The 27,640-nt window shown below is 52.7% G+C and overlaps 9 protein-coding genes across 9 annotated transcripts; 4 read left to right on the top strand and 5 right to left on the bottom strand.

Annotated features, from left to right (window-relative positions):
- Positions 1-1,032: 1,032 nt before the first annotated feature.
- On the top strand, positions 1,033-3,099 carry ALT_3678 (putative protein kinase; the record flags this gene model as incomplete). The annotated part of the gene is made up of 2 exons (XM_033556394.2): positions 1,033-2,494; positions 2,552-3,099. 2 exons carry the CDS (start codon positions 1,033-1,035, stop codon positions 3,097-3,099), a joined length of 2,010 nt encoding a protein of 669 aa, XP_033412285.2.
- Positions 3,100-3,799: 700 nt separating this feature from the next.
- On the top strand, positions 3,800-5,757 carry ilv3 (dihydroxy-acid dehydratase ILV3; the record flags this gene model as incomplete). Its single annotated transcript, XM_033556395.2, has 3 exons — positions 3,800-3,855; positions 3,928-5,643; positions 5,709-5,757. 3 exons carry the CDS (start codon positions 3,800-3,802, stop codon positions 5,755-5,757), a joined length of 1,821 nt encoding a protein of 606 aa, XP_033412286.2.
- Positions 5,758-6,076: 319 nt separating this feature from the next.
- ALT_3676 (lysophosphatidic acid acyltransferase LOA1) lies at positions 6,077-7,208 on the bottom strand (the record flags this gene model as incomplete). The annotated part of the gene is made up of 3 exons (XM_033556396.2): positions 6,077-6,815; positions 6,880-7,117; positions 7,178-7,208. The coding sequence occupies 3 exons, from the start codon at positions 7,206-7,208 to the stop codon at positions 6,077-6,079; spliced, it is 1,008 nt and encodes a 335-aa protein (XP_033412287.2).
- A 1,102-nt stretch (positions 7,209-8,310) lies between these two features.
- On the bottom strand, positions 8,311-10,094 carry ALT_3675 (putative MFS transporter; the record flags this gene model as incomplete). The annotated part of the gene is made up of 2 exons (XM_033556397.2): positions 8,311-9,352; positions 9,409-10,094. 2 exons carry the CDS (start codon positions 10,092-10,094, stop codon positions 8,311-8,313), a joined length of 1,728 nt encoding a protein of 575 aa, XP_033412288.2.
- Positions 10,095-11,097: 1,003 nt separating this feature from the next.
- ALT_3674 (uncharacterized protein) lies at positions 11,098-13,892 on the bottom strand (the record flags this gene model as incomplete). The annotated part of the gene is made up of 5 exons (XM_033556398.2): positions 11,098-12,607; positions 12,669-12,890; positions 12,949-13,637; positions 13,705-13,812; positions 13,884-13,892. 5 exons carry the CDS (start codon positions 13,890-13,892, stop codon positions 11,098-11,100), a joined length of 2,538 nt encoding a protein of 845 aa, XP_033412289.1.
- Positions 13,893-14,534: 642 nt separating this feature from the next.
- On the bottom strand, positions 14,535-15,340 carry nctA (negative cofactor 2 transcription regulator complex subunit BUR6; the record flags this gene model as incomplete). Its single annotated transcript, XM_033556399.2, has 2 exons — positions 14,535-14,797; positions 14,866-15,340. The coding sequence occupies 2 exons, from the start codon at positions 15,338-15,340 to the stop codon at positions 14,535-14,537; spliced, it is 738 nt and encodes a 245-aa protein (XP_033412290.1).
- A 1,752-nt stretch (positions 15,341-17,092) lies between these two features.
- On the top strand, positions 17,093-20,432 carry ALT_3672 (RING finger protein; the record flags this gene model as incomplete). The annotated part of the gene is made up of 6 exons (XM_033556400.2): positions 17,093-17,136; positions 17,210-17,319; positions 17,381-17,772; positions 17,829-18,114; positions 18,173-19,244; positions 19,307-20,432. The coding sequence occupies 6 exons, from the start codon at positions 17,093-17,095 to the stop codon at positions 20,430-20,432; spliced, it is 3,030 nt and encodes a 1,009-aa protein (XP_033412291.2).
- Positions 20,433-21,439: 1,007 nt separating this feature from the next.
- On the bottom strand, positions 21,440-23,730 carry ALT_3671 (coronin; the record flags this gene model as incomplete). Its single annotated transcript, XM_089599616.1, has 8 exons — positions 21,440-21,682; positions 21,733-22,438; positions 22,503-22,964; positions 23,024-23,127; positions 23,186-23,234; positions 23,290-23,432; positions 23,492-23,668; positions 23,716-23,730. 8 exons carry the CDS (start codon positions 23,728-23,730, stop codon positions 21,440-21,442), a joined length of 1,899 nt encoding a protein of 632 aa, XP_089455954.1.
- A 755-nt stretch (positions 23,731-24,485) lies between these two features.
- On the top strand, positions 24,486-27,479 carry ALT_3670 (putative kinesin family protein (KlpA); the record flags this gene model as incomplete). Its single annotated transcript, XM_089599615.1, has 5 exons — positions 24,486-24,503; positions 24,561-24,684; positions 24,740-25,636; positions 25,687-27,248; positions 27,303-27,479. 5 exons carry the CDS (start codon positions 24,486-24,488, stop codon positions 27,477-27,479), a joined length of 2,778 nt encoding a protein of 925 aa, XP_089455953.1.
- Between the last annotated feature and the right edge of the window lie 161 nt (positions 27,480-27,640).

Below are 27,640 nucleotides of genomic sequence, written 5' to 3'. Positions count from 1 at the left end.
GCAACCATGTGCCTTCCTTTTTGGGAACGTACTACCTCTAGCAGCAGACCACTTAGGGAAAGAGTACGGGAACCCTTTGTTGTGGACTCTTCTCAAGGCAAGGAAAGCAATTGAAAGAATAAATCTGCACAGACTGTAAGCCCTAGGACTCCCCTCATTCTTAATATGCAAGGCACAGTCCTCTGTTAGCGCCTGCTTACTCGACAAAGATGTCCGCGCAATCTCTGCCGCTAAGAACATTGATATATAAATCAATATTCTCAGCATTGGGAATAAAGAGGGTTCGTAGACAGCTCTGGAGTCAGATATTTAATTCACGTTCTGTTTCCATTTTTTGACCCTTCGAAGAGTAGTTCCAGATACCTTGACTGCCTAATTAAGACCACGCCTTCTGTACCTTATAATGACTAACCTCTTCCAGTCAAGCCTTACTGAATGCGGGGTACCGAGCTGCCTTTCTGGTCCAACAGGACTAGTCTAGATCCAGCATGGGCCATCAGCTGACCCCGCGTGGATTTTTCTGCGGCGTCATCAATCAACAACCATTTGCAGTAGCTGCTCCTGCTAACGACCAGTATGTTCCTGTTAGATTATTATTAGATCATTAGGTTATTAGATGGACGCGTTAGTGTCCTAGTGCCATCAATCTGCCTGGCTTCTGGATGACCTTTATCATCGTCATTTCTCTCCTTCTTCCTTCCGAGTTTCGAAGCTTGCATGGTCGGACTAAAGGCATAAAGGTTTCCTTGGGTCCCTTATCTTTTGCCTGAAACACCCCCGGGTCTTAGGTCTTCTTTATCTGCTCCCGCCAAGCACGACTTGACTTGCTTAAAGCTTGATCCGAGAGTTCCCCGGGGCTGTCACATTCTCTAACCAAGCGCCCGGTCTCACCCGCAACAACTAAACACGAATCTTTCCTGTCTGGTTCGGACGCTCAACGACGCGATAAAGAACACCCGACGGTGAGAATCAGTAACAAAGAAAACTCTCTTTGAGAAACCAGACAAAGGGTGGGATTTTCTTACTCTTTCGATGAGTGACTCGGATTCGAGCAAGCGGACCGGCAGGTCACAGTCTTTACCTTTGAGCCAGTTCCCCCGGTTACACGAAGCTGATGCGACGACGCTTTCAACTGACAATGCGACGAATACTACGCCGTCCTTGAGCCATGGCGACGGGAGGAATTACTCGACGCTGGTATATAAAGACCATGATCCAGCGAATGTAACTCAGCACCACCACCACGGCCTACCATCACTTCATATTCGCACGGATATCGCAGGACCAGTATCAATGGGTGCCGTCAAGGAGAATGACCCCTTCTTGAACCAAAGCCTCTCGCCTGGAAGTATTCCCCGGCGCACCCCAAGTCTTCGCGCGATGCTTGCTACCTCGGCCCCTAATGAGGGGCTTTCACCCGCGTCAATATCATCTCCCCAATTAGTGGCGATGGGCGACATCACGCCTTTGCCATCGCCGATTGGTGGTATGACTTCTTGGAGACATCGGCGCGGCTCACAGTCCTTATCGCGTACCTCTTCAGCCATGTCACGGAATGGGTCCAGCCTCAGCTTGCGTCTCAGTGACTCTTCGCAGATGCTGGGGCCCGCCGAGTCTCGATCGCGCAAACAATATCCGGCCTTGGGAAAAGCCACTGCTGAAATTTCTCCAGAGGCGCCCGACAAAGGACCCCAAGAGACGGCTCACAAGCATGCGCGCAATCGAAGTCTCAGCGAGTATGTGCCCCCCGGTCGAAGCGTGCCCATCAAGCCGCGTCCGATCGCGGTGTCGGGAGCCGGTTTACCCCAGGGTATGACTTCGTCGGTGAGTACCGATTCGAAAACAACCAACCTCCACCGCGAAGAATATCTAGCCATCCAGCGGGGCATTGCTTTACCCACCGTCCGGCCCCCTACTCCGCCCCGAAGCAGGGGCAATGAAGCGGGCGATGTTGAATCCGTCATTCTTCAATCTCCGTTGCCTGATGCCTCGGAGGAGATTTATTCAGTGCGCTCCATTCGAACTGATCAACCGCGAAAGTATCGCAAGCTGCGTCAATTGGGCCAGGGCACTTTCAGTCAAGTCTCCCTGGCAGTGCGCATGGAGAACCGAGAAAGCAGCGAAGTCCACGATGGCCCTGTTGTAGACGGCCTAGCGCCTGCAGCCCAGAAGTTGGTTGCTGTCAAGATTATTGAGTTCGGACCGGCTGGTGGTGCAGATGAAGAGCGATTGGAAGTTTCCCTCAAGCGGGAAGTGGAGATCCTCAAGTCCGTCAACCATCCGTCTCTTGTGCAACTCAAGGCGTTTGGAAGCGACGAGAAGCGTGCGCTCCTGGTTTTAGATTACTGTCCTGGTGGCGACCTTTTCGATGTTGCTGCATCGGGTGTCAAGCCTATGAGCGCAGCACTCATCCGCCGGATCTTCGCAGAACTTGTGGACGCAGTGCGGTATCTGCATGGCAATTACATTGTGCACCGAGACATCAAACTCGAGAGTAAGTTGATCAAGCTCCTTTTGTTATGATAGAAACGGCTGACTGATTACTCCACAGACGTGCTTGTCACGCTTCCTCCCACGGCGATGGAGAAGATTACTGACTGGCGCACATATGACCGCGCTGTTGTCACGTTGAGCGATCTCGGGCTTTCCAGACGTATCCCCGAGCCTCCTGAAAGTCCGTTGCTTCAGACCCGTTGTGGAAGTGAAGATTACGCGGCGCCAGAGATTCTGATGGGACAACCATACGACGGACGGTCGACTGATGCATGGGCCCTGGGAGTGCTCCTCTATGCCATGATGGAGAATCGGTTGCCGTTTGATGCCTTGCCTGGTGCCCGAGGCGACCCCGAGAAACTTCGAGCCCGGACACCGCACCGCATCGCTCGATGCGAATGGGCGTGGTATAGATATGCCGACAGTGATGGCGAGTGGGATCCTGTCAAGGGAAAGGACCTGGAAGGTGCTCGTGAGTGCGTCGAGGGCCTACTGAAGCGCAACACCAGGCGAAAGGGCCTCGACGAGATTGCGGCCCTGGACTGGGTCAAAGATGCAATTGATGTTCCAGGTGGGCTCAAGCGAGGGGACAGGGAAGTGCCATAGAGCTGGTCTCTTGCGCGTTGTTACGCTTTTGTTCCTCAGGGTTTCTTTTGTTTCTGCATTCTATTTCTGCTATTCTCAGCGATACATGGTCATTTGGTGATGGGTTCCGAGAGACGACCGGTCTTCATGCTCACGATTTTCCTTTTGCATTCACCTTTACATTCTTGGATTACTTTGGCTAGACCAGAGATTTTATACCCCTAGATATGGTTTCTTTTCTTCTCCTTGTTTTCGTCTTGTTCTACTTCGCCTCATGGCCCAGGTCCTATGTTCCTTAAGTATGATGTACTTGGTATGAGTTTGCATTGAAGGCCACGATAGCTCAGACATTGATCGGGGGTGTCATGTCTTCCGAATGAAAATGAGTTATGAGTCATGATATCTTGAATTATCCAATTAACGATATACAGTGCGTACACAGTAGCTCTTTCGTGATGCTGACAATCCTCGGCTGTGGATTGGCTACTGCCGGCATCGGAGGGCGGCGTCGGGGAGAAGAAGCAGGACTCCGGGGCCGGCGGAATCACCTTTCTCCAGCTCTCCCGCAGCAGCAATAATGAGCCATCGTTTCTCAAAATTATAACCTCCCCCAAGTCTGAAATCTTACAGCTACCTCCTGGATCCGGGGAGCCTGTCAGTATTATTCATCTTTCTTGCTGGTCATTGGCCGTCGTCAACTTGATTTCCATCGTTGACTGCCATGCTTCTCTCTCAGACCAGAGGGCGTCTGCCCTCGGCTCTCCGGAGCTTCTCTCGGTAGGCAATGGCTGTTCTGAATAGATCTTCGTGCTAAGAAGGATCGCTGCTAACGAATCGATCTCGATCCAGTCGTTCCCTCTCGACTACTCTCCCCAGACACAAAGATAGCGAAGAAACCGCTTTGAATAAGGTCTCCCGCAATGTCACACAACCCATCTCGCAGGGTGCTTCCCAGGCTATGCTGTACGCTACGGGCCTGACAGAGGAGGATATGAACAAGGCGCAGGTCGGTATTTCGTCTGTCTGGTACAACGGCAACCCCTGCAACATGCACCTTCTCGATCTCAGCAATCGGGTGCGTGAAGGTGTGCAAAAGGCCGGTCTGGTCGGCTTCCAGTTCAACACGGTTGGTGTCAGCGACGCCATCAGTATGGGTACCAAGGGAATGCGGTTCTCTCTGCAGAGCCGTGACCTGATCGCCGACTCCATCGAAACCGTCATGGGTGGCCAGTGGTACGACGCCAACATCAGTATCCCCGGTTGCGACAAGAACATGCCCGGTGTGTTGATGGCCATGGGCCGTGTCAACCGCCCCAGTCTGATGGTGTACGGCGGTACCATCAAGCCCGGCTGCGCCAAGACTCAGAACAACGCCGATATCGATATCGTCTCGGCCTTCCAGGCGTACGGGCAGTTCCTGACCGGCGAGATCACCGAGAACCAGCGCTTCGACATCATCCGCAACGCCTGCCCCGGTGGCGGTGCCTGTGGCGGTATGTACACGGCTAACACCATGGCGACCGCCATCGAGGTCATGGGTATGACGCTGCCCGGCTCCTCGTCCAACCCGGCCGAGTCCAAGGCCAAGGACCTCGAGTGCTTGGCTGCCGGTGAGGCCATCAAGCGGCTGCTCAAGGAGGACATTCGGCCCTCGGACATTCTGACCCGCCAGGCCTTCGAGAACGCCATGATCGTCGTCAACATCACCGGTGGCTCGACCAACGCCGTCCTCCACCTGATCGCCATCGCCGACTCGGTTGGCATCAAGCTCGACATCGAGGACTTCCAGAAGGTCTCGGACCGCACCCCGTTCCTCGCCGACCTGAAGCCATCGGGCAAGTACGTCATGGCTGACTTGCACAACATCGGCGGCACCCCCTCCCTGCTGAAGTTCCTGCTCAAGGAAGGTGTCATCGACGGCTCCGGCATGACCGTCACGGGTGAGACCCTTGCCAAGAACCTCGAGAAGGTCCCCGACTTCCCCGCCGACCAGAAGATCATCCGGCCCCTGTCCAACCCGATCAAGAAGACCGGTCACATCCAGATCCTGCGCGGCTCCCTGGCCCCCGGCGGCTCCGTCGGCAAGATCACCGGCAAGGAAGGCACCCGGTTCGTCGGCAAGGCCCGCGTCTTCGACCACGAGGACGACTTCATCGCCGCGCTCGAGCGCAACGAGATCAAAAAGGAGGAGAAGACCGTCGTCGTCATCCGCTACACCGGCCCCAAGGGCGGTCCCGGCATGCCCGAGATGCTCAAGCCCTCCTCCGCCCTCATGGGCGCCGGCCTCGGCTCCTCCTGCGCTCTCATCACCGACGGCCGCTTCTCCGGTGGCTCTCACGGCTTCCTGATCGGTCACATCGTGCCTGAGGCCGCGGTGGGTGGTCCCATCGGTCTCGTCAAGGATGGCGACACTATCACCATCGACGCTGAGAAGCGTCTGCTCGACCTCGACGTTGACGAGACCGAGCTTGCTCGCCGTAGACAGGAGTGGGAGGCTCTCCGGGATGCCGGCAAGCTGCCTCAGACTGGTCTTACGATGAGAGGTACCCTGGGTAAATACGCTAGGTATGTCTCACCTCACCTATTTCCCTAGCCTTGATTTCCTATGATGACATACTAACCGCTTGTAGAACCGTCAAGGATGCCAGCCACGGCTGCATTACTGACTCTGTAGAATAAACGTCCAAAGAGAGGAACGTTGGTGGGATAATGTCTGTGTTGGGATTTGCAAAAAACACCTGTTTCTTTGAAAGATGTACCCAAAGAACAGAAAAAGTGATTGTTTTACATGTGTGACTAGGCGCATTAATTACAGATACCTCTTTTTTCTTTTTCCCGACTAGACTGATTATATGTGATCGTCCTGGCTGGTACTGGTCGACGTATCGTGGCAGCTCGGTTGCAGTGATATGCCATCAAGCTTCAAGACCAACCAATCTAGAGAAATCTAATATAGACATCTATAAATGAAATTGAACGAAGAATCTCAGACGGCAATTCACCACGTCCGCCTCGTCTTCGTCCACGAGCGAAGAAAATCCTGCTTCTCCTTGACGCCCAATCCCACACGTTTCACCCTGCCCAGCCGAGCCAGAGCGTCCGCGACTTGGTCCAGGAGCGCCTTCTCACCAGGGGCAAGCGCACCCCCATCGCTCTGCTCCAAGACATCAAAGTAATTGGTATCGTAGCTTGGCTGGCGGGCAAGCTCCGACGCCGCTGCCTTGTCCGCAGCGCTGACCGCTCCCCGGACCACACACTCCGCGATCCGGACACGTATACAATGCGTCGGCCGACTCAACAGCTTCCACAGAAAACTCAGGTAGCTCCCAGGCAGCGGCGTGACCACATCCCCCGGTGTATACCGCAAGCTGATAGGGAAGATCTTGGTCGTCGCGGGAACGCCCAGAAGCGAGTAGCTCAGCGGTAGGACGCCGCGAGCGTTGGTCGTGGTGCACTCGGGGAAGGTAACGATGGGCCGACCGGGATACTGTTCCAGTAGGCTTGCGATGTCGACGAGGCGCGCGCCGGGCGACGGTCTTACTTGCGGGGCGGCAAATGCGCGCAGGATAGCCTGGAAAAGCGAGATGTGTTCGACGCGGCGCGAGTTGGGGTATGAGACTGTGAAAACGGGGTCGAAGATGGCTGCCAGGTAGAGCGGGTCGATGGGGGAGGTGAAGGAGGAGGCGATGACGGAGCCGGGGCCGGGGAGACGTGCTTGATGTTGTTTTGAGAGCGATCTGCGAAGTCGGACCTGGTCAGTCCTGCTTCAGTATGTAGTGAATGGAAGGGAAGGTGGCGCACCCCTTTCTCACACCGTCCACTTGGAGGTCAATCCACCAGACACTGGGGACGCCGAGAATACACCATAGCGAAGCCTTCTTCCCTAACGAGCCTATCGGCAACCATTGAAGCAAGAGGAAATAACTCAAGCACACAAAAATGAGCAGTGGAAGGCGAAAGCAGAATAAGAAGATTCCAAGAGGGAGCTTCCAGCCCAGCGGTTGAGAGGGGATGGGAAGAAATGGGGCAATGCCCGATCCTGCAACCACGGGCACTTAGCCTTCATGACAATCAGCGGGGTAGACAGGGGAATACAAACCCCGATCTCGAAATTGGGAGAACTTCTCCATAGCGGAATGGTGCGTCAAGAGGGTGTAGTAGCAAGGGCGAAAATGGACAGCAAAAGCGGAATCTACTCAGAACGCACTGCGGCCATTGCTCGGAGGTGAGCTAACGAAGTGATAATTAGGCTGGACTTTTGCAGCTGAAAGAGTCCTTATCGGGGAAGAGACGAGCGAGCTAACACAAGGATCGCGACCAGCGAAATTGTAACAACTGTTGCAGTGCGAGAGAGTAAGATGACGCTGTTCAATTGTCACATGTGAGAGACCCGTTTTGGGATACCACATGGCGCTAACCCTATACATCCAGCTGATGCCTGAGGAGAAAGTCGAGAAAAAAATGGAACTTTTGAGATAGAAGACAAATATCTAATGGAACTAAATGCTACAAAGCAGCTGATCTAGGATAACTACGGTGGTAAGAGGCTTCAGCATGCCCTTCCTGACGCCATCTCTCATCGGATATCGTTTGTCGAATGTCTAGGAACACGTATCTGCAACTCAGTCAGCATTGCTTCAACACTGTTATTGACATCGAATATCCAACTGAGAGGGTAATTTCTTCAGAATGAGGTAAAAACTAGTCACCATGTTTACAATATGTGATGTAAGGTAAGACATATGCGAAAGATTGTTCATCTTGAGAAGGGAAGAAAGAAAGACGCGCAAAGTGGTCCTTACCTATTACTACAGCCTCCAATATTCATGCTTGATACACTTCGTCGTAGAAGCTCTGCATTGTAGCTTCTCCACACAGTTGGTGAGACAATCATACAAATCATCTGGAGACACAAATCCGGCTGTCATGTCGTTGAAAACAAAAGGGATAAAGAAGGTAAACTGCGACAACGAGAATCCTAAATGGTTTGTGGTAGGACACTTTAAGCGAAGTCACCTGACTTAGAGCTTGTCCCTTTGGCGACCAGGCTACGGACTCTTCAGACAGATACAATAGTCTCGTCAGTATCGGTTCAAATATGATGGATGAAAATGTCTATATTACAGATAAAAAGTCTATACAGGTGAAAATAATCGCGCCATCCATATATATACAGAACGCCATGCTATGATAAAGTCCGTTCCGACGGAACCAAGAAAGAATGCATTGAGATCAGACTTCAGCAAGTTCAGCCTCACTTTTACCCTCGACGACTGGAGGCAATCGGAAACACCAGACCGCAGCACCGACTAATGCAAATGCTGTGCTCGTCATCATCCAGGCGAGGCCGATCCAGGAACCTCCTAGTTCCAGACCCAACTGGAACACCGTAGTGATGGACAAACTGGCGATAACGTTGCCCACAGCCTGCAGCACTTCAATAATAGTGAATAACCTCGCAGTCTCTTCCTGTTTCACCATTGTTGTAATCAACGATCGGATCAAGTAGAGGAAGCCTGATCCCGCCGTCTGCACAAGCAGACTGGGAACCAACGCAGCAATAGACGGAGACAGCCCGATCCCCAGCGTACCCAGGCAGAGGCAGATAATGCTGACGCGGGCCAGCTGGAGATCCTTCTTGCTCGTGTGCATGCTGCGAAGGAGATGCCGAGAGAGTGCCGGCAAGATGAACAGGAAGAGTGGGATGGTCAGAGCCGGTTTGAAGGAGATGAGAAGGTTGGCTTCCGCGAGGGTCCATTTATACCGAGTCGAAATGTACTGGACCAGAAACCAGGACGAGCCTCGGCTCAGCCGGTAGACTAGAAAAGCCGTGAGGAGGAGTACAATCTGCTTGTTCCGGAGGATGAAAGAGTAAGGTGTGAAATAATGGCGACTGCGAGAGTACATCCTCCGCAGGAAGGGCCGTTTGGCGGCAGATCGCAAGGTAAAGGGCAATTGATCGCCTTCGACGCTATCCACATCACTATCATCAGGGTGTATCTGCCGTTCCTCTTTCTGTGGGGCCCCCTTTTGGTCGCCATTCCCAGACGCCAGGTGGGCGAGTTCCACGCTCGCCGAGCGTTCTGTACGCCGAGCTGACGAAACATGCATAGTTTCAGGGAGTGTGATCGCACAAAGAACACCAGCCAGCACAATGCCCCAGCCGATCATGAGGGGCAACCACGGATCCCACGTCATCATCCATGAACTGACGGCGCTGGAGGCGAAGTCGGCGCCCATGCTGACCACGCCGAAGCGGAAGAACATCGCAGCTCTGCAGACATCAGCACCACTTTTCCTCCCAAAGGACACGAGACCATAGAAACCTACCTTTCATCCTCCGCCGTCACATCCGACATCATAGTCCAGATAATCGCAAAGGCAACAACAGGCCCCCCACCCAACAACCAAGCGAGACAAGACGCCCAAACCGCCCTCAGCGGGAAGATATCCGAATACCACATGACCGCAAACATAATCCCCGTATTGAGCGCAAACGCTGGAATACTCAAACAGATAATCGGCTTCCTCCCGATCCGGTCCGCCAGCAGACCATACGGAATCGCCAGAAACGCACTGAGAACTCCGTCAAAGAACTCCATGTACCCCTTCACGGCCGCCAGCTCCGTCTGCACCTCTTTGATCTTACACATCGACTCAGGGACCTGCCCGTCGGCCGCGATCTGACGCGGGTCATACTCGGCGTAGTACTGCCGGCAGGCGATGGACTCGTAGATGCGAGTCATGGGCCCATTGGCCATCACGATGCCGACCTCGAATGCGAGGATCATGGCAAAGAGGGTAACCATAAAGCGGAAGCGGATTTTCTCAATTGCTTTGGTTCCCTTGCGATCGTCGACGTCATCGTCTTCGTCCTCATTGTCGTTGTAGACATGCTTAACTTCCGCTTCGTCGTCCTTGTCCCCTGTATGATGTTTGGAGGTGCTGCTTTCCGGGGAAGAATCGAGAAACGGGGCATCCTCTCGGTCGAGAGGATCATGGGCGTCGGCAGCCATGGCCGGGGCGGATCATTGCCTGTACTCCGTCGTAGCAATTGGTGATGTGCTCCGCTACTGTAGTCCGTAGCTGTACTTGAGCGCCGTGTATAGAGTGCAATTACGTAGATGATGACTAGGTCGACATCATTTCTGGTCGAATCGGATATGTTGCAGCCTACAAGTCTGATGATTGACAGGGTCACAGGGGAGTGGAAGCGGGGGCAGAAGCCGGAGGGATCTGGAAGCTGGAAGACCGGAAATGGAAATCAGAAATTGAAATAGGATAAGGAGTACGGAGTACCAAGCAAGCCACAGGCCATCATGACAAGAGCTCCACTGTAAGTCTAGATACATAGTCCAGTGGCCAAGTGGCTAATAATGCACCTGTAATCAATAGGAGACTGGAAGCCCCTTTTGACGCGATGTTTGAGCTGGACAAGCGAAGTGGATGACGAAGCCCCAGGGAATCAAGACCATCTCCTATTTCTGACCTAAGGTACAGTCCGACTCAACCCCGATCACCCGGCTTTCCAGCTGCAATTGAGGCCCAATGGCAAAATGGTATTCTCCTCTCCAGCTTTGTTTCCCTATGTTGTCCTAGTCGAAGACCGCACCTTTTTGACGATCTACAATTTGGATGATTCTAATTTGAACTCAGCACAACCACTAGCCAATCAGATACTGTGGTTTGCGCACACGACTGGATTCAGGGGTCATTTTAGTGCCCGACAATAGTGGGCCTCAGGCATAAATAGGCACCAATGGGATGCGCTGGAGGACCATCTATAAAACTGATCCTGGATATTCGATGAAAGGGGACAGGAGATATCTCTCTGCTGGGGATAGCAGTGATGGCCTATGGTTGAACGGACAGGAACTTTTAAGATACTTCGTATATATGTCCAATACTACTTTCTATACTCTACTGTACTGTGTAAAACAAATGTTAAATGGGTATCCTGTTCCAGTCGTGGTACCTGCCCACAACTCCATTGCACAGCCCAGCTATTTTTGGCTACTATCAGGCTGCAGCGTCAACTCCCAGAAACCCCGCCTCTTCATATAGACTTCCCCGTGCTTGTACAATCGCCGATAGCTCCAGGAGGAACTCATACAAGATAACAGTATTAGTCAGGATGTGTCCCAGTGTTGCTGACTCGGATGGATTGTCCAAGGTCGCGTCATCTGAGCGGTCTGTATGGACGCCGGCTGGTTCGATGACGTCTCCAGCATCGTCTGCCTCGCTCCGGGGCCGCTGTGGCTGTGACCTCACCTGGAAAGGCTCGGCCAATCGCTTGCGCAGCTCGTCTGCAGCAGATTGCCGGGTCATGGACGATTCCCGGGTGGCGGCAGATAGTACAGAGGGATCCCGCGCTGGTGATCTAGCCGCAGCGCGCCGTGGTGTGGATGCAACGCTCTGCACGTCCAAGGGTCGGGCTGCTCTTCCGCGGGGAGATCCAAAGTCAGACCCAACTTGCCCCATTCGTGCAATTGGTCTCTCGGAAGAACCACCTGTGGGAGGTACAGAGGCTTGTCGGGACCGGCTAGGGGATTGTCTCGGATCGTTTTCTTGGTGGAGGATGTCGCGCCGAGCTGCAACCAGTATGTCAAAGTCTGATATGTCCCTGCACCATCCCTGTATCTGTTGCACGAGTCCGTGTAGGACACAGGTGAGCATGGGCACGTCAGCGCTGGACCAACTGGGTTCGTGATAGGCTAGCTGGATCTGTTTCAATACTTCGAGGGTCGAATCGCTCTCGGTTGTAGGTGCGGCGCTGTAATCATATTTCGTCGGGTCGACAAGAAGCCACCCATCAAGAGATACAAGATGCGAGGAAGCGATGCTCTTCAAGACTTCCGTCAACGCCAGGTTCACTATCACACTATTGGTGAAAAACGTGCCTAGCAGGTTCAACAGTTCTCGCACGATGGGATCATCTCTTCGCAGTTGTAATGGTCCATCCTCCTCAAGATCATATTCCGCCGGTAACATACTGAGACGCGCCTCCAATATCCAGGACGCGTCCTTTAGATAATTCTCAAAAGAATCATTCAGCGTGGGGTCGTGGACAATCGATGTGGCCAAGCCCAGGAGCTGTGCGAGCTCGGCATTCAGTGCACCAACGGTTCGCTGCTTGGCAGGTTGACTTGAATCCGTCCGGACCAAGGATCGGGCGAAAGAGTGATGTCGTTGTAAGACAACCGTCAGCAAACGTAGCGTAGCCAACACTGTTTGACGATTGGTGGACTGGAGTCCAAGAAGTGCAAGGTCTCTGAGGTTGAAGAGAGATGGAGACGGCCGAGCCGCTCCCTCCGAGAAGGCAGCCAGGACGTCCAGAGACTTTCGTCGGCTGGACGACATGTCCCCTTTTGACGTAGGCTGTGAGTCGGACGGCGACGCAAGCAAAAAATGTAGAATACGGTGAACCAGGTCATGTTGTTCGATTGACTCAAGGATACGGTATAGATAGGTGAGCACCGCAGCAGTAGAGCCACCTTCCACGTCGGATGATTCCAGTAGCGATGGGTACCTAACATAGTCAGAAAACACCAGGAAGATCAGTTAGAAATGTTGCAAAAGGGGGAACCAACAGAAGTTGCTCTAGAAACAAGACCTGGAAATGGTCCAAGAGAGTACCATTCACTTCCGCAGATTTACAATGGTCGATCGTGTCCTGCCAGAACAACAGATACGACATAAACGAATCCATGGTCGCATCGAGCCGGGGCGGAAGGGCGCTTTCATGTCTTGCATGGTCTGACAACGCGACGATATGTGGAAGGTTTTCTTCTTCGGTCGTACCAAAGGACAGGCTAGGATATCTGTTAGTCTGGTCCCGGTCTCAGTCGAGCCATATGATTGCCTACTAACCTGCCCAGCTGACTGTACAGCGCGCCTAAACCCGTAGCCATAAGAGTTGCAAGATCACTTTCGATCAACCATCTCTCCAGAATCTTGGACCTGGACGCTGTCTCAATCAGATACAGTAGGCCCGTCCGAGCGAAATCGCCCGCCCTGCCCGCATGATGCACGTACTGCACCAGCAGATAAAATAAAGGAAAGTCGTTCGTCCTTGTCGCGCCAGCAAATTCCGTCCCCGTATTGGATTGCCTCTCCTTATCCTGGTCGTCAGACCTTGGAGCAAACCAAGCTGGTAATATGCTAGGCTGTAAACGAATGTTATTGGCGACACCAAACAAGAGTTCCACCAGTCTGCCTTCGACATCCTCGTCATGCTTCTCTGCACGTCTGACCAAATCCACCAAAGCCCGCGCAAATAGCCGGTTGTCAACAACGCCATCCACCTCCGAATCGATCAGGGTGTTGAAGAAGATAGCCGCGGCCCGGAGCGTGCCAACCTGGCCACCATCGTAGGACGACAAGGCGACTTTCGTGATGGTCACGAAGATCTGGGAGGATGCAGCATATGCTAGGCATGGGTGAGGTGCGGGACCTCGCGATTCGTCGCTCAGGATGGAGTTCAGCCGCTCAATGTAGATGCGCGCTTGAGTTCCAGCTGATAGGTTTCCGGACGGGGTGGTGGTGGAACGCCATATTTGCTGTCGAAGGTAGCGAGAGGGTTAGCCTTCTCGCTTTTTAAAGCTGCTGAAACAATACAAGACCTACTTGCAGAGTATTGCACGTCTGCTTGAAAGCTGTTAATCTCTCAGTGGGCGACGTAGCACGAAAGCTCTTGGTTGACAGCGAACGGGAGCCACCAATGAGACGAGACCACTATTATTGGTTAGTCGCGACAGAGATCTGGCGAGATGTCAAGGGACGGAGAGTCAGGAGACGGAACATACAAAGTCCATCGTTCTGTGACAGCTGCATATTACTTCTGATATCCTTCGTCGACCACAATCGCCTGTCAAGCGAGGACTGAGGATGGAGGAGCAGTGGGCTTGAGACAACAGTAGTGCCTAAAGGGGAATAGCGCAGTCACGTCCTAGGGGATAGATCATGCATGTCGACCCACGAGTCCTTTTCAGGTATAGAGCCATGTACTCCAAGTCTCCAACTACGCGCAATCGAGACGCACCATTCGGACAAGGCTTTGACAACGAGGGTCTGCATTTCTGACCCAATAATCATACTCTTGATGTGGCTCATGAACTATTGATCATCCATCCTGACAGTCGTCAAGAATCATGCTGCATCCTCGCAAGCCAATGAGGTACAACAGTAAGAGTGGGCACTGCCCAACGATAATAGAAAGAAATTGAGATGACAAATGAACTCAGATCCAGGAACCAACGGCAATGAACCAGAGCTAAAAGTACTTATTCACATCAACAGAAATAGATGCAAGCCCGACCATGCGTACCAGCATAACGCCAAATGAGTATACGCCCGCTCTCCATTCCCGTCTAAGATATCACCCATCAAGTCGTTCATGAAGAAAAAAATGAGGAGAAAATTGAAAGAAGGTCATGTCTCAGATTTAAAGACAAGCCTTAGTCACTATCTTCCTTGGGCCGCCGCCCGCCTCGCTTTCGCTTTGGTTGCTCGTTCTGGTCGCTGCCATCGTCATCATGCTTCCTTCCACCGGTAGGTTGGTCGGGAACCTTGGCGATTATGTCGGCCAGGAAATCCAGAACTTCATCCTTGACGACCGCTTGTTTCAGATGCGACGCGGTCACGCGTTTCGAGTTGCGATCTCTAGCTTCTTTGGCTGCCTTGGTGACCAGAGAAATCATGAAGAGTTCCAAGGCTTTCGCTATGACACGATAGAAGTCAGTACAAGTTCAAGAGGCCCGGGGACGAACTGAAGCGGGATACACGTACAGACAGCAATGGGAGTTACTTGTGCCACCTTTCCGACATCCTCGTCTGCTTGCATGATACGCTTGATACGCGCGACGGGAAACTTTGTCTTCACCTCAATGGTGGCCACCTGGTTAGGTTGCGGCGGAGGGAGCTGCTGCGGCTCTTCCGAGAGCATTGGCTGCGCGTATGCGACCTCTGGCATGGGCGCGACCTCGGTTGCGCGTGCCAGACGGGAGGATCGACGAGCCATGTCCGGTGAAAGAGGAGAGTTTGGGTCTATGAATGGTGGTATGTACTGCTGAGGGACCCGACCAAGCGGGGCCGGTGGTTGCTGATATTGCGGGGTAAAGAAAGGTGAGGAGTCGTAGGAAGCGCGGTGTGCCAGAGGACTCGCGAGAGGATAGATGGGAGAGTTAACGGCGGGAGGAATAGAGGGCTGGAAGGTGGAAAGATCGGGTGAACGGGGTCTGTAGGTGCTGTCCTGATCTGTCATTGCTAGGATGACGCTTTAGCAAAGGCTATTTCCCTTTGTGTATGTGGACACTGCCGTAGTTGAGTTTGGGGCGTATAGTTGCAGTATGGGGTAGTACCTTGTTTTCCGGGGACCGTCTTAAGTTGACTTCACGTATATGTATGAGGACATATAACGGGACTCGAGGAGATACATCACAAAAAGGACGTCAAGCAATTGCAAAGTGAATATCACCGCGTCCCTTGCAAGACCTCAATGCCTTGGGATGGATGTGACAAGATCACAGTCGCGACGGCACCCAGATAGTAAGGATGGATAATAAATAATAATAAATGTTTATATCGCGCGCCACGGATGGCCCGAGCTTCTTCAGTAGCAAGTACCGACAGATAGAGGGAAAGAAGATCTTGGGAGTGCGTGTGCCAAGGGGTGGAAAAGCGCGTGTCGATAACAGGTATCAGAAGAACAGGCCGGGTTTCTTTCTTCCGGGGCAGCAGCTGCCCTTTTTAACCCTGCGCCCGCCTTCCACTGTCGCGCTAAAATTGTGGAATGCCTTAGGTTTTTTTATCTCTTTTTTGTGATTTGTGCATCCATTGTGATCCTATTCCCTTACCGTCATCGACAGCCTTAATCAACCCGTAGCCCACTACCAAGGCTTCTCGAACATTTCTTTCTGCATCAACCCTCCCCCTGATCTTCATGCATTACTTTGTTGTTTTGTCCTGATTTCATTTCTGGTGACTGACTGCTTTATGGTCTATTTTCCTGTTCAATCTGATTGCCCTCGATTACTTGAACAAGCCTCTCATCGCCACTTCGCCCATAAAGGCGTCTCGGACGGACAGCGCGTTGATTGGGCCTTCTATGCTGGGCTTGGTTTCAGCCCGTGATTCTGTCCTTCGAGTCACTGTCGATGATGCAACTACTGATCCAACAACAGCCTTAGAGGAGGATTCCATGGTTTATCCTTTCTTTGATGTTTTTCCTGCTCCTCCATGTCCCAATGTAGTCGCATGTGCATGTTTTTATAACAACAATTTCTTTTTTAATTTTGCTAACAACATGTACCACGACTGCCGATGATGATAAAAGAGCTCCCAAGACGCAGGAAAGGCGAGTTCCAGCGAGCAGAAACCAAGTGGTATCGCCGCTGATCTTGCCCGAACGTGCCTCCGTGTCGATGAAGGTGAAAATTACTTGATCTAATCTGATGGCGCGTCGTTGGTGCTGTTGCTCTGGTAGCCTGGCGGGCAAACAGCCTTACCCAACGATGTCTCTACCTTCTGTAGTCTTTTTGAGTCAGTGTGATATTGAAGCCAGCTAGACGACAGGGCCAGCGCAGTAGTAGCGTGCAACCAGTTGATATGCATAGTTCATGTTATTGTTCAATATTGTCATGTTGTTGTGATCTCTATCACTATTCCGTAAAGCGGATGCAGATAATGGGTGGAAAGTCAAAGCGGGACATAAAATTAAGTGGGATGCGGGAGAAAAAATGCTAAATAATACAAAGCTGACCGGACTTTTGTTTCTCCATACCAACCACCTCAAGTTCACCTCCAACCAAATTTGGTCAACAGATAGACTGCTCTACAAGGCAACGCTCTATATTGGCTCCCGGAGCCGTTGAGATGGATACTACCTCATCTTGATGGTGGACCCTGGCGTGATCTTTGATATTGCCATTTTGGCCTCTGTTTGCCGGTCGTAAGCCCAGGTGCTGCGCGATTCTTCACGTTCATTACTATCATTGACTGGCTTTGAACACTCTCAATGGCTGTGGCGGACCAGCCTGCGGGCTTGATGGACATCGCAAGGTGAGTGCATGCTGGGGTAATCGAGGTCTATAGGTTATGTTCGTGATCTAATGTGCCGGTTTCGTCCCATCAGCTCCCTCACTCAGGATGAAATTCCATTCAAGCTGAGATGCGCTATCTGCAACAAACTTGCCGTTAATGCGTTCCGCTTGCCCTGCTGCGATCAGGCCATATGTGAAAACTGTACGCACCTGCTAGTCCCGAACGACCTTAGCCGTTACATCTATTGACCGTCCGACTGTAGGCCAGATATCGCTTCCCGAAACGTGCCCCGTGTGCGCACATACTCCCATCTCCTCCGACTTATGCAAGCCAAACAAAGCTCTACGAACGACCCTCAAAGCCTTTCTTCGCACGGAAGAAAAGAAACGCGAAAAGGAGCGACAATCCGCTACGCCTGCGATCTCGAACGGAGTGACGCCTGCAGATGTGACCCCGGCTCAGTCAGAGACACCAGCCGTGTCCGAAGCCCCGGCAAGCAACACGGTGGCGGAGATACCGGAGGACAAACTCCACAGCAGTGATGTCGCAGGGAACGGGTCATCTACTGTTGTGACCGGTGCAGAGCCGTCGGACACTGTTGCTGAGAACGTGACAGATATGAACCAAGCAGCAGTACCCATGCCTTCTATTGAAGTACGTTGTTGGTGGTTACTTCCATATATTTGGCGATGGCTAATTCGTTGAAACAGAACGAGCAAGCAGAAAATGGCCCGGCCGAGGCAGGTCAGGCAGATGAGGCTACAGAGGAAAACAGACCTGCCGAAGGAGATGCGACGGAAGAGCCGCAGCTCCCCCAGCCCGCGGATGAAGGGATGCCTCAGGCACAAGGCCCGACACCGATGTTCCCCAATGCCATGGGATTCAACATGGGACCCGGCGCCTTTCCAAATATGGCTTGGAACAACGCCAGCGGCGATTTCAATCCAATGGCCCAGTTCATGGCGAACGGCATGTTCAACTTCCCCAACCCAATGGGTAGGTTCCTCTTCATCTGTCTCTTGAAAACATTCAGACGCTGACATGATAACTCCAGCAATGTCTGGTATGGGAATGGACCCAATGGCCGCGAATCAGGGTATGCTTGGAGGCTACGGGATGAACATGAATGGCATGAACAGTGGCATGAATATGGGAATGAATTTCGACGCTAGTCAAGGGATGTATGGGGGATGGGACGGCTCTCAAAACAATATGTGGAATGGAGGCCAAGATAAATTCAATCCAAATGCTTTCGCAAATGGTATGGGCCCGCAGTATGGGGGTCCTTCTGGATTTGGCGGATATAATATGTCTCAACCCAACGGAGTTCATGCTCAAATGCAGCAACAACAGTTCCCTAGCCAAGATTTTCAGAACGGGTACTATGGCCCCGGTTATGGCAGAGGCAATTTCCGAGGCCGCGGCCGTGGGTTTGTTCCTGGCGGCCGTGGTCGTGGCGGCTTTGCTGGGCATATGCATCCTAACTACCCCAATAATGCTAACTACGCAGCGTCCCTACCCCCTAATTCTTCTGACTTTGATCAAGACACGACAGGCCAGTCGCAGGAAGTTGGCCCCGCTGGAATATCGCAGGACGATTCTAGCGCTACGGAAAGACGCGCCGACGACACACAGGTTGCATCCGGCGATGGACAAATTAAGCCTGGCCAGGAGCCGTCGAACGAGGCAGCTTCTTCTCAGGAAGCTTCTGGGGATACTGCAGCAGAGGCAGAGGCTATATCTGCAGACAGACCCGCTGCCGATGGAAGTACTGGGGAAGAGGAAACCCAATTGCGAGGGATCCCTACCATCGACAGTCTTGATCAGTCCAACCATTATCAAATGATGCCCAATGCTTCGATGGGCATGCCTGGCCACATGGGAATGGGATATGGACGAGGCTATATGCGCGGACAATTTTCAGGAGGCCGCGGGGGTGGGTTTGGGGGTGCTCATTTTATGGGCGGGCCAAACATGCAGCAGGAACCGCGGGGTCAGGGAGTCGAAGGAGCCCCTGCCGCTCCCAGAGCAATGCGTGAGGGTCTCCCTAACACCAGTGTTCTAAGACAACGGAACTATTTTGCTCAGGGACGACCTTCAGGTGCGTCACTAAGAAGCGAACAGAGGTAAGTCGTACCGTCGTACAGCGGCTCGTCAATCTGCATTGTAACCTGACATATTGATGTAGTGCAACCCCAACAACGCCCCACGAAGATGCACGGACGCGGACCAGGTCGAAATCGAGATCAAGATCAAGATCAAGAGCCAGGTCTCCCTCTAGACCGAAGAGTCGATCCCGATCTCCCGGTCCGTCCGATGTGGATGGCCGCCGCTCCGTCCGTCAGCGCTCACCAACGGTGGATAAGGACGCCGACGATCGCGGACGTAGGCGTGATGCGCCCAGAAGACCCCGTCGAGAAGACAAATACGACGAGCCCTCTGAGGCCGAGGTTGACCGCCGCTCTCGTTCTCCGTCTATTGATTCGAAACGATTGTCTCACCGACGGGACAAGGAACGGGAGGGCAGAAATGCACGTCGGTCCCATCGATCCCATCGCCGTAGTCGCAGCCGAAGCCGGAGCCGCAGCCGCAACGGAGATTCGCATGACGTCGATCGTCTTTCGCGGATTCTAGAGGAGCCTGCCTCCCGCTCGGAGAGCAGAGCGTCTGTCTCGCGAAAGGACCGCTCCAGTCGCCGCGAAGAAGAACGTGATCGAGACAGGGACCGAGACAGAGACAGAGACGCCAGACGGCGAGATCGTGACCGTGATCGTGATAGAGATCATGATCGCGATCGTGACAGAGAAAGAGAAAGAGAGCGTAACCGCGACCGAGACCGCGACCGGGATCGCGATCGATACCGTGAACGCGAAAAAGACCGCGATCGCCACCGGGACCGAGACCGCGAGCGGGACAGGGATCGGAAACGCTCTCGGCGCGACCGAACTCAGTCCCCTGCTGATAGTGACTATTCCTCTCGCCACCATTCCCGACGTATTAAGCGAGACCGCGAGGACGGCAGCGACAGAGACAAAGACAGCTCCAGAGATAAAGCACCGCCCAAGACCTCCGAGCCCGAGAAGGACCCACATACGCTGGAGCGTGAGGCTCGTAATCGCGAACGAATGCTCAAGGAGCAGCAGCGGCGGGAAGCAATGAACGCAGAGAGTAAATCCAGTCGCAGGCGCGACAACCGGCAAGAGCGTATCCTGGCCGGAGGCCGACGGCTCAGCTACAAATATGAAGACGAGGAGCCAGATTCGGCACGTGCTGCGCGTGTGGAACGAGAGCGAGAGGCTAGTCGATGGGCGTGATCCCAGGACACTCGATGTCTCGTCCTCGCTACTTACTAGATAGAGATCTATGAAGTGCTTACGGCGTTTCATATTCTACTCGCATCGCGCAGTACCCACCCAATCTACATGTACATATACGTTGAATAGTACTAAATGGACGCTCCATCAGACGCTGACAGTGATTCTAAGATGACACAGCAGTAACCCAAATTAGGAGTAATATCCTTAGCCCTTATGATGGGAGCACAGTTGTTAAATAAGATAGTGGCAGTCAATGAATTGCTAAGCGAGTTCCTCGCTCACCACTCAACACTCAAGCTTGCTAACCTTCATATCTGGATCTGCTTCTTTCATCTCCTGGAGAAGCTGTAGAATACGGCTCGTCTGCTCCTTCATCAGCGTTCTCAAGTTATTCGTCTGCGTACGTAACTCTTTCAGAGATGTTATCTCCTTCTCCTCCTCGCGAATCGGCTCACACAAGCTTTTGCTGAGAGAGCTACAAAAAGCTGTTGAAAAAGAAGTCGGAGCCTTAGCAAGAACTGTCTTGGAGAGTTTTGCCTCTCCCTACTCATCCCGCATCCTGCGAAGCTTGTTTCTGCGCCTCCCAGACACCCCTGAAGTCTCAGAAGACTCGGGAGACGAAGACTCGGGAGACGAAGACTCGGAAGGCTCACTTGCAGTAGCAGTAGCATCTTCACCAGACTGAGCTTCTTCGTAGTGTGGGTGCGCCTGGCACTGATATCGTCAAGGCGTTACGACTTAGCTTGACTATCATATGGCCATAACAACCTCGGTGACAACTCCGCATGGCTCTTTTAGATCCAGTGGTTCGAAACAAAAGGAGAGTAAACTCGATATGAAGTGGTATTGACATTGCAACATGCTATAAGCCCGCGAGAATATAAGACACCGACTATGGTTATGAACAAACGAAGAGGACGGATTCTTTTAGGTTGCGAAACGTCCCCGACGCACACAAGTTAGAATACACTACATGGCAGAGGCTATCACGGAAAAGAAATTGGCTAGCCCAGCTTGGCCTTGAGAGATTCGATCTCCGCAGTCAGGTTCTGCATCTGCTCCGCCTGCGATGCAATAATCTTGGTTTGCTCCGCGAGCAGGTCCTTGATGGCTGAGACCTCGCGCTGGACGGCGTCGGCGGCAACAGTAGCACCGGTCTGAAGAGTCGAGCCTGCAGATGGAGGGGGCGTTGTGGTGGTAGGAGTGGACACGGTAGGGGTGCTTCGTTCGGCGACGACGGGAGAGGCCTGTTTTGATTAGTGTTTGGCCGCGGAAGATTTGGAGGAAAGAAGCTTACCGGAGCAGGACTAGCCTGCGACTTCGCCTCTTCCTTCTGTTGCCATGGGCTGGTCTTAATCGAGGGCGACGCGTTATCTGCGGAACGAGCAGCCCGATCAGTTGGCTTGGAGATTTCCTCAAAGCTGGAATCGTCATCCACTGGCTCGGCATCATCTTCCTGGTCGGCAAACTTGTTCACCATGGCGGCCATTGAAGCACCTTGCTCCTTCATGGACACCTCCGGCTTGATGACGGGTGTGGGTGTCGAGACAGGTTCAGCGGCCTTCTTTGCAGCGACAGGTTCGGCGGGCTTTGGTTCAGGTTCAGCCTTGGGTTCAGGAGCACTCGTAGTAGGGGTAGGCTGCTCTTGTACACCTGTGACTTCCTTCAGACCCCCGCCTTCGTAAAGGCTGGCCATGGAAATCTTGGGCGGGATGGCTTCCTTTCCAGCGAACCAGTCCGACGGGCCCATAGCGGGCTTCAAACCTATAGTAGGGGGGTAGATATCATCTTGGAAGTTTTCTGACCGGCGAGGGACGATGAAGGAGACTGGTTCGATGTAGCTGTCGTTGACAGTCTTGAAAGCGCGGGTGATCTCGTTCTCGTGGGGGTTCACACCTCGCTTGGGCATGAAAGCAATACCACGCTGGGGGTCGGCGGACTTGTATTCGGCAAGGAACTCGAACTTGTCATTTTCCAATTCGAAGTAGCGGATGTTTCCGTCGCTAGTAGTGATCAGTACAGACCCAGACCATCGCAGCTGAACATCGTGAAGAAATCACAACTCACCCTCTACCAGCCAGGTACAGACATTGAGTGCCATCGTCCCAGAATGGCATGCACACACCAGAGATCGAGTCAAGAGTCTTGAAGCCATTGATGGGTTCGCGAGGGGCACGAATATCCCAGAGCGCCAGCTGGCGATCGCTCATCTTGGAGAAACCGGTAGTCGCAATGCGATCGCGCTCGCCCAGCCATACAACACGACTGTTCTTTGCACCCGAGTGTCCCTGGGTTTCGTGAGCGGGTCGCTCCTGACGAACATCCCAGATCCGCAGCTTCTTGTCTCGCGAGGTGGTGACCAGCAGGGAACCATTAGCGCTCCACGCTTGAGACTGGACAATATCTCCCAAGTTCAACGTCAATTTGGAGGCTCCGGCTTCGATATCCCAAATCTTAACAGTGAAGTCGCCAGAGGCAGTCGCGAGGATGTTTTCTGCGGCGGGGTTGAAGAGCACGTGCCCAATCTTCCTGCGACAGAAATTAGGACCGACCAGAGACAAGAACGTCAAGGGACCGCGGAGACCAACTTTGGGTGACCACTCAGCTTCCCAACGGGTGCAATGTCTTGTACTTCGTCAGGTTCGACGTCCGGCCTGAGGGTGAAGCCTTCGGGAACTCGCCAAAGCAAGACCTAGAACAAAGCCAATATGAGTTAGTGCCCTGAAAGCATAGAACTATGATCAACTCACCTTGCCGTCGTCGGAACCAGAGGCAATCAAGTCATCGTTGAAGGGGTTCCTGGGATATGTTGGTTTTCTCCTGGCGAAATTAACAGTAGGCGACAGATGCTCACCAGTCGGTGTCCAGAACGACTGCAGTATGACCCCTGAACAAAGGTATTCTCTCGGGTAGCTTGCCTCGCTCTTCAAGAGGAATGACAGCAAATGCACCACCACCACCGGCTTCCCAATTCACGGAGAGGTACCGAGGGTTGACCTAGCTCGGGGGTTAGACTGTCTTCAGGGGGGATAATCGGGATGCCGGCGGAGGCGGACCTTGACAAGGTTGGTATCCCAAGCATTTTTCGAGATGCGAAGGTTATCATAGCATTGATCCTGCGCATCAATGAGTCGTTGCCAGAACGTGTGATTAAGCAGGAGTTTCTGTGCGTAAATACCTTTCTCGTCGGTCGTCCGAAGACGTGTCCTGATACCTGTCAGATCGCGGGCAGCCTGAGGGGAAGGGATCGGTCAAGCTCACGGTATTTGGATGAACGAACAAAGCGACCAGACATGGCACCGGCTTATAGGAGAACAATACAAAGAAAGAAAATATAATGCAATCAAAGGCACAAGATGCAGTTGACGGAGAAAAAGGGAGACCGTGTATGTAACTGTATCACTGGGGGTGGATGGGGAAAGCTGTCGGTCTGCGCACAAGAGTCCAGCCGCCGTTAGTTAGTCCAGACAAGGGAGAGAAGTGGGTGCCCGCTGCGCAGTGGGGAGGAGGTAAGAAAAGGAGCACCAACGAAGTATTGCCGTAAACTCGTAAAACGATTTGTACCTGTAGAGACTATTGCAAGGAAGACACCGGTCAAAGTACGAAGTAAAATGGACAAGTCAAAGGCTCTTTTACAACGATTTGCATTCTTTATTATCGTGAAGGATGCCGAATGAAAGAACAAGAGGGCCTGATGGGCCTTGTCCAAATATGGACTAGTGCACCCCCACTGGAAGAGTGCTGAGTCAGCCGAGTTTGTTTACCGCTTTCCGTCACTCCAGAAACCAAAAACACATTCGATCATCGCAAACTGTTCGGCTCACCTAAACAGAAGACTACTACCTTAGTCCCGAGTCGCAGTCCATTTATCTTCCTCCCTTCGCTGCTCCACCTCCTGACATGCCGCAGAGCCAGTTGATACACTGTTGAGTCTTTGTCTTCTCTGCAGCTCTGAGACACACTCCTTTCTTCTACACACTCTCCATCCGGATGTCATAGACCGGCCATTCCAACAGTCAACGGTGAAAATTCCATACGCAATTGACCATCATGGAGAACGAGCATATGGTAAGTTCGGCCAATGCAGTCGATTGTATCAAAAGTCTTATATCTTTTGACCAGCAGGCGCAACCAAAACCGACAAGTAAATCGCGCATCCCCATGGCCGGCATGACATCGGGGATGACCAATTCTCGCTCTGGTCTGCCCCAACCTGGCACAATTGCGAGTAAAGCGTCGAGTCTATCGCGTATGTGAACCACAATAGCATCTGACAGAGCGACTTCACATTCTTACGGTAACAGACACCACCCGCGCTAGAAGCGCTACACAGGCCCCCGAGCCCAGCCGATCTGGAACAGGAAGCCTTCCTCCGTCACGTCCAGGCACGAGTATGGGACGAGTTCATACGAGAACTAATTCCTATGCATCATCAACTCTGACCCGGTCGGCCTCGACTGCTTCACGGACTACCAGAACGAATTTCTCCTCCACCGTTGGACCCGGATCACGACCTCCTTCGCATGCACCACGACCGCACACATCGCTTGCTGGTCCCCGAAAGCCGAACGGTCACTCCATCACTCGGCCCGCAACGTCCTTGGATACCCATGAAGAAGAGGATTTCGCTGCAAGCATTTTGGGAAAGAGAAAGGGTAGGCGGCAGTCCCTATTTTCCCTATTTGATATTTATTCCCACCCTGCACCTATTACGCCGCATAGTAAAGACAGGACGATGTCGTGCGATTGGTCCGACTCGCAGCAGAAGCTTCTTGGTATTCAAGAGGCCCCTTTGCGAATTGACCAACTCGAGTCATCTCCATGTCCTGCTTTGGATCAGTCGGCCAAGGACCCCGTCTCCCATGACATGCTGGACCTAAAATCCCTGCACCCCGCGCAGGACGGACTCATTAAACCCACTCCCTCAAAGATTCCCGTATCTTCCCCCGTGAGACAGACGTTAGAGAAGCCTGCATCTCCCCCCAAACATCGCCCCAGGAAAAATAAAGCACCTATCATACCATTTCTGCACAGAGATTCTTCGATCAAGACGTTTAACTATTCTACAGGCGCCGAGTGGGATCAGGCTACGCGCGAAAAGACCATGGAGGAGTTTTTCAATGCCTTCGTCTCACGAGTCAGCCAGGCCGGACAAGAGAGTTTCGGTCTGAAAGAGACCGTTGAATTGTACAAAAGCAGAGGTGAGTGCGGATACCCGTTCGAGCTGCAGGTGTGCTGACATTTGTTACAGTGAGCGAGTTGGAGGCAACACGAAAGGAACTGACCGACACAAACCTCTCATTACGGGTGGAACTCGAGACCACGAAGGGACGACTAGATGCCGCCGAGGGAGCCCTGAAGGACGCTAGAAGGGACCATGAGATTGCCATGGACGATGTAGAACGCCAGCAACGCGCCGAAATCGAGACTGTCAGACAAGAGAGCAGGCAACAGCTGCAGGCATTAGACAACCAGCACCAAGACGAACTCCGCGAACTGAGGCGCCAATTCGAGCAGCAAATAAACGACGAAAAAGCTGTTCGACTCCAAGAGATCAACCAAATCACCTCGCAGACTGCGATCGACTCGCAACGTTCCCTCCTTGAGCTAGAACGAAAGGACAGGGAAATTGCCAAGCTCCAGCAAGCTTTACAGGGCGTTCGAGAAGACCTGGAGCGTGAGCGGAAAACAAATCACGATTTGCGGCAGAACCTAGACACAGCAAGCTGCAACAGCGTTACACTCGAGTCCTCGGTCCGCGCATTGAAGGCAAGAATAGAATTCCTGGAATCTGGACGGGAAGAGCAGTCTCAGGCCTTTGAGCGTCTCAACCAGCAAATGAATGATGCCCTGGCTGAAACTGAGGCGACAAAGGAGAAGCTGAGGAAGGAGGAAACTTTGAGAAGGAAGCTGCACAATCAGGTGCAGGAGCTCAAAGGCAACATTCGGGTGTTTTGCCGAGTGCGCCCGTCTCTAGAGTCGGAAGTTGCGGAAACCGCTCAAATCGAGTATCCGGACCAGTCAGAAGAGTGCAAAGAGATTTGTCTTCTGGGCCCAGAGGAGAGAAGCGCTCTCGGCACCGTCACCCGAAAGAACAACAATTTCTCCTTTGATCGTGTCTTCGGACCCTCCACTCAGAATGCTGAAGTGTTCGAGGAAATCAGCCAACTCGTACAGAGTGCCCTCGATGGGTACAATGTCTGCATCTTCTGCTATGGTCAGACGGGCAGTGGTAAGACATATACCATGTCTTCCCTTGATGGCATGATCCCCAGGGCAGTACATCAGATCTACCAGACCGCTCAGAGCCTGGAAGAAAAGGGCTGGAGGTACACCATGGAGGGCAACTTCGTGGAGGTGTACAACGAAAATTTGAACGACCTTCTGGGCAAGGCGGAAGAGCTGGACAAGAAGAAACACGAGATCCGCCACGACATGCAGAGATGTAAGACGATGATCACCGACATCACCACTGTTCGGCTGGAGTCGCCCGAGATGGTAGAATCTATTTTGAAACGAGCTGCCGCCAATCGGTCCGTGGCGGCCACCAAGGCCAACGAGAGATCTTCTCGGTCACACTCGGTCTTCATTCTTAAGCTCCTTGGTGAAAACCGCATTACCGGCGAACGAAGCGAGGGAACCCTGAACTTAGTGGATCTGGCCGGTAGCGAACGGCTCAGTCACAGCCAGGCAACCGGGGAGAGACTGAAGGAGACACAGAACATCAATCGCAGTCTGAGCTGCCTCGGAGATGTCATTGCAGCTCTCGGACAAGGAAAGGAAGGTGGCCACATTCCCTACCGCAACAGCAAGGTTTGTTTATTTTTGCCTCCTGTCAATGTTCAACTTACTGACTCCATTTCATAGCTCACTTACCTGCTTCAATTTTCACTGGGTGGAAACTCCAAGACTCTCATGTTTGTGATGTGCAGCCCATTGCAGGCTCACCTCGCAGAGACGTTGACTAGTCTCAAATTCGCTACGAAGGTGCACAACACGCATATTGGCACGGCAAAACGACAGACTCGTGTTCGTGATATTTAATGATACCTTTTTTTGATTTTGCTTTACGTTCAGGCAGCCTTTATGATCCAGGCAGGCCTTTGATCAGCCGGTGTTTGGGAGTTGCTTTGCCACGAGCTGTTTGAAGATACTACCATTCTGTGACGCTTTCCGTTGTGGCTTTGGTGCTGGATTTGATGTAC

This window comes from Aspergillus lentulus (genome assembly GCF_001445615.1).
Source record: "Aspergillus lentulus DNA, contig: Alt08, strain: IFM 54703, whole genome shotgun sequence".
Lineage (NCBI taxonomy): Eukaryota > Fungi > Ascomycota > Eurotiomycetes > Eurotiales > Aspergillaceae > Aspergillus > Aspergillus lentulus.
The sequence above is the reverse complement of the archived record's forward strand: the minus strand, read 5'-3'. Positions and strand labels throughout refer to the sequence as shown.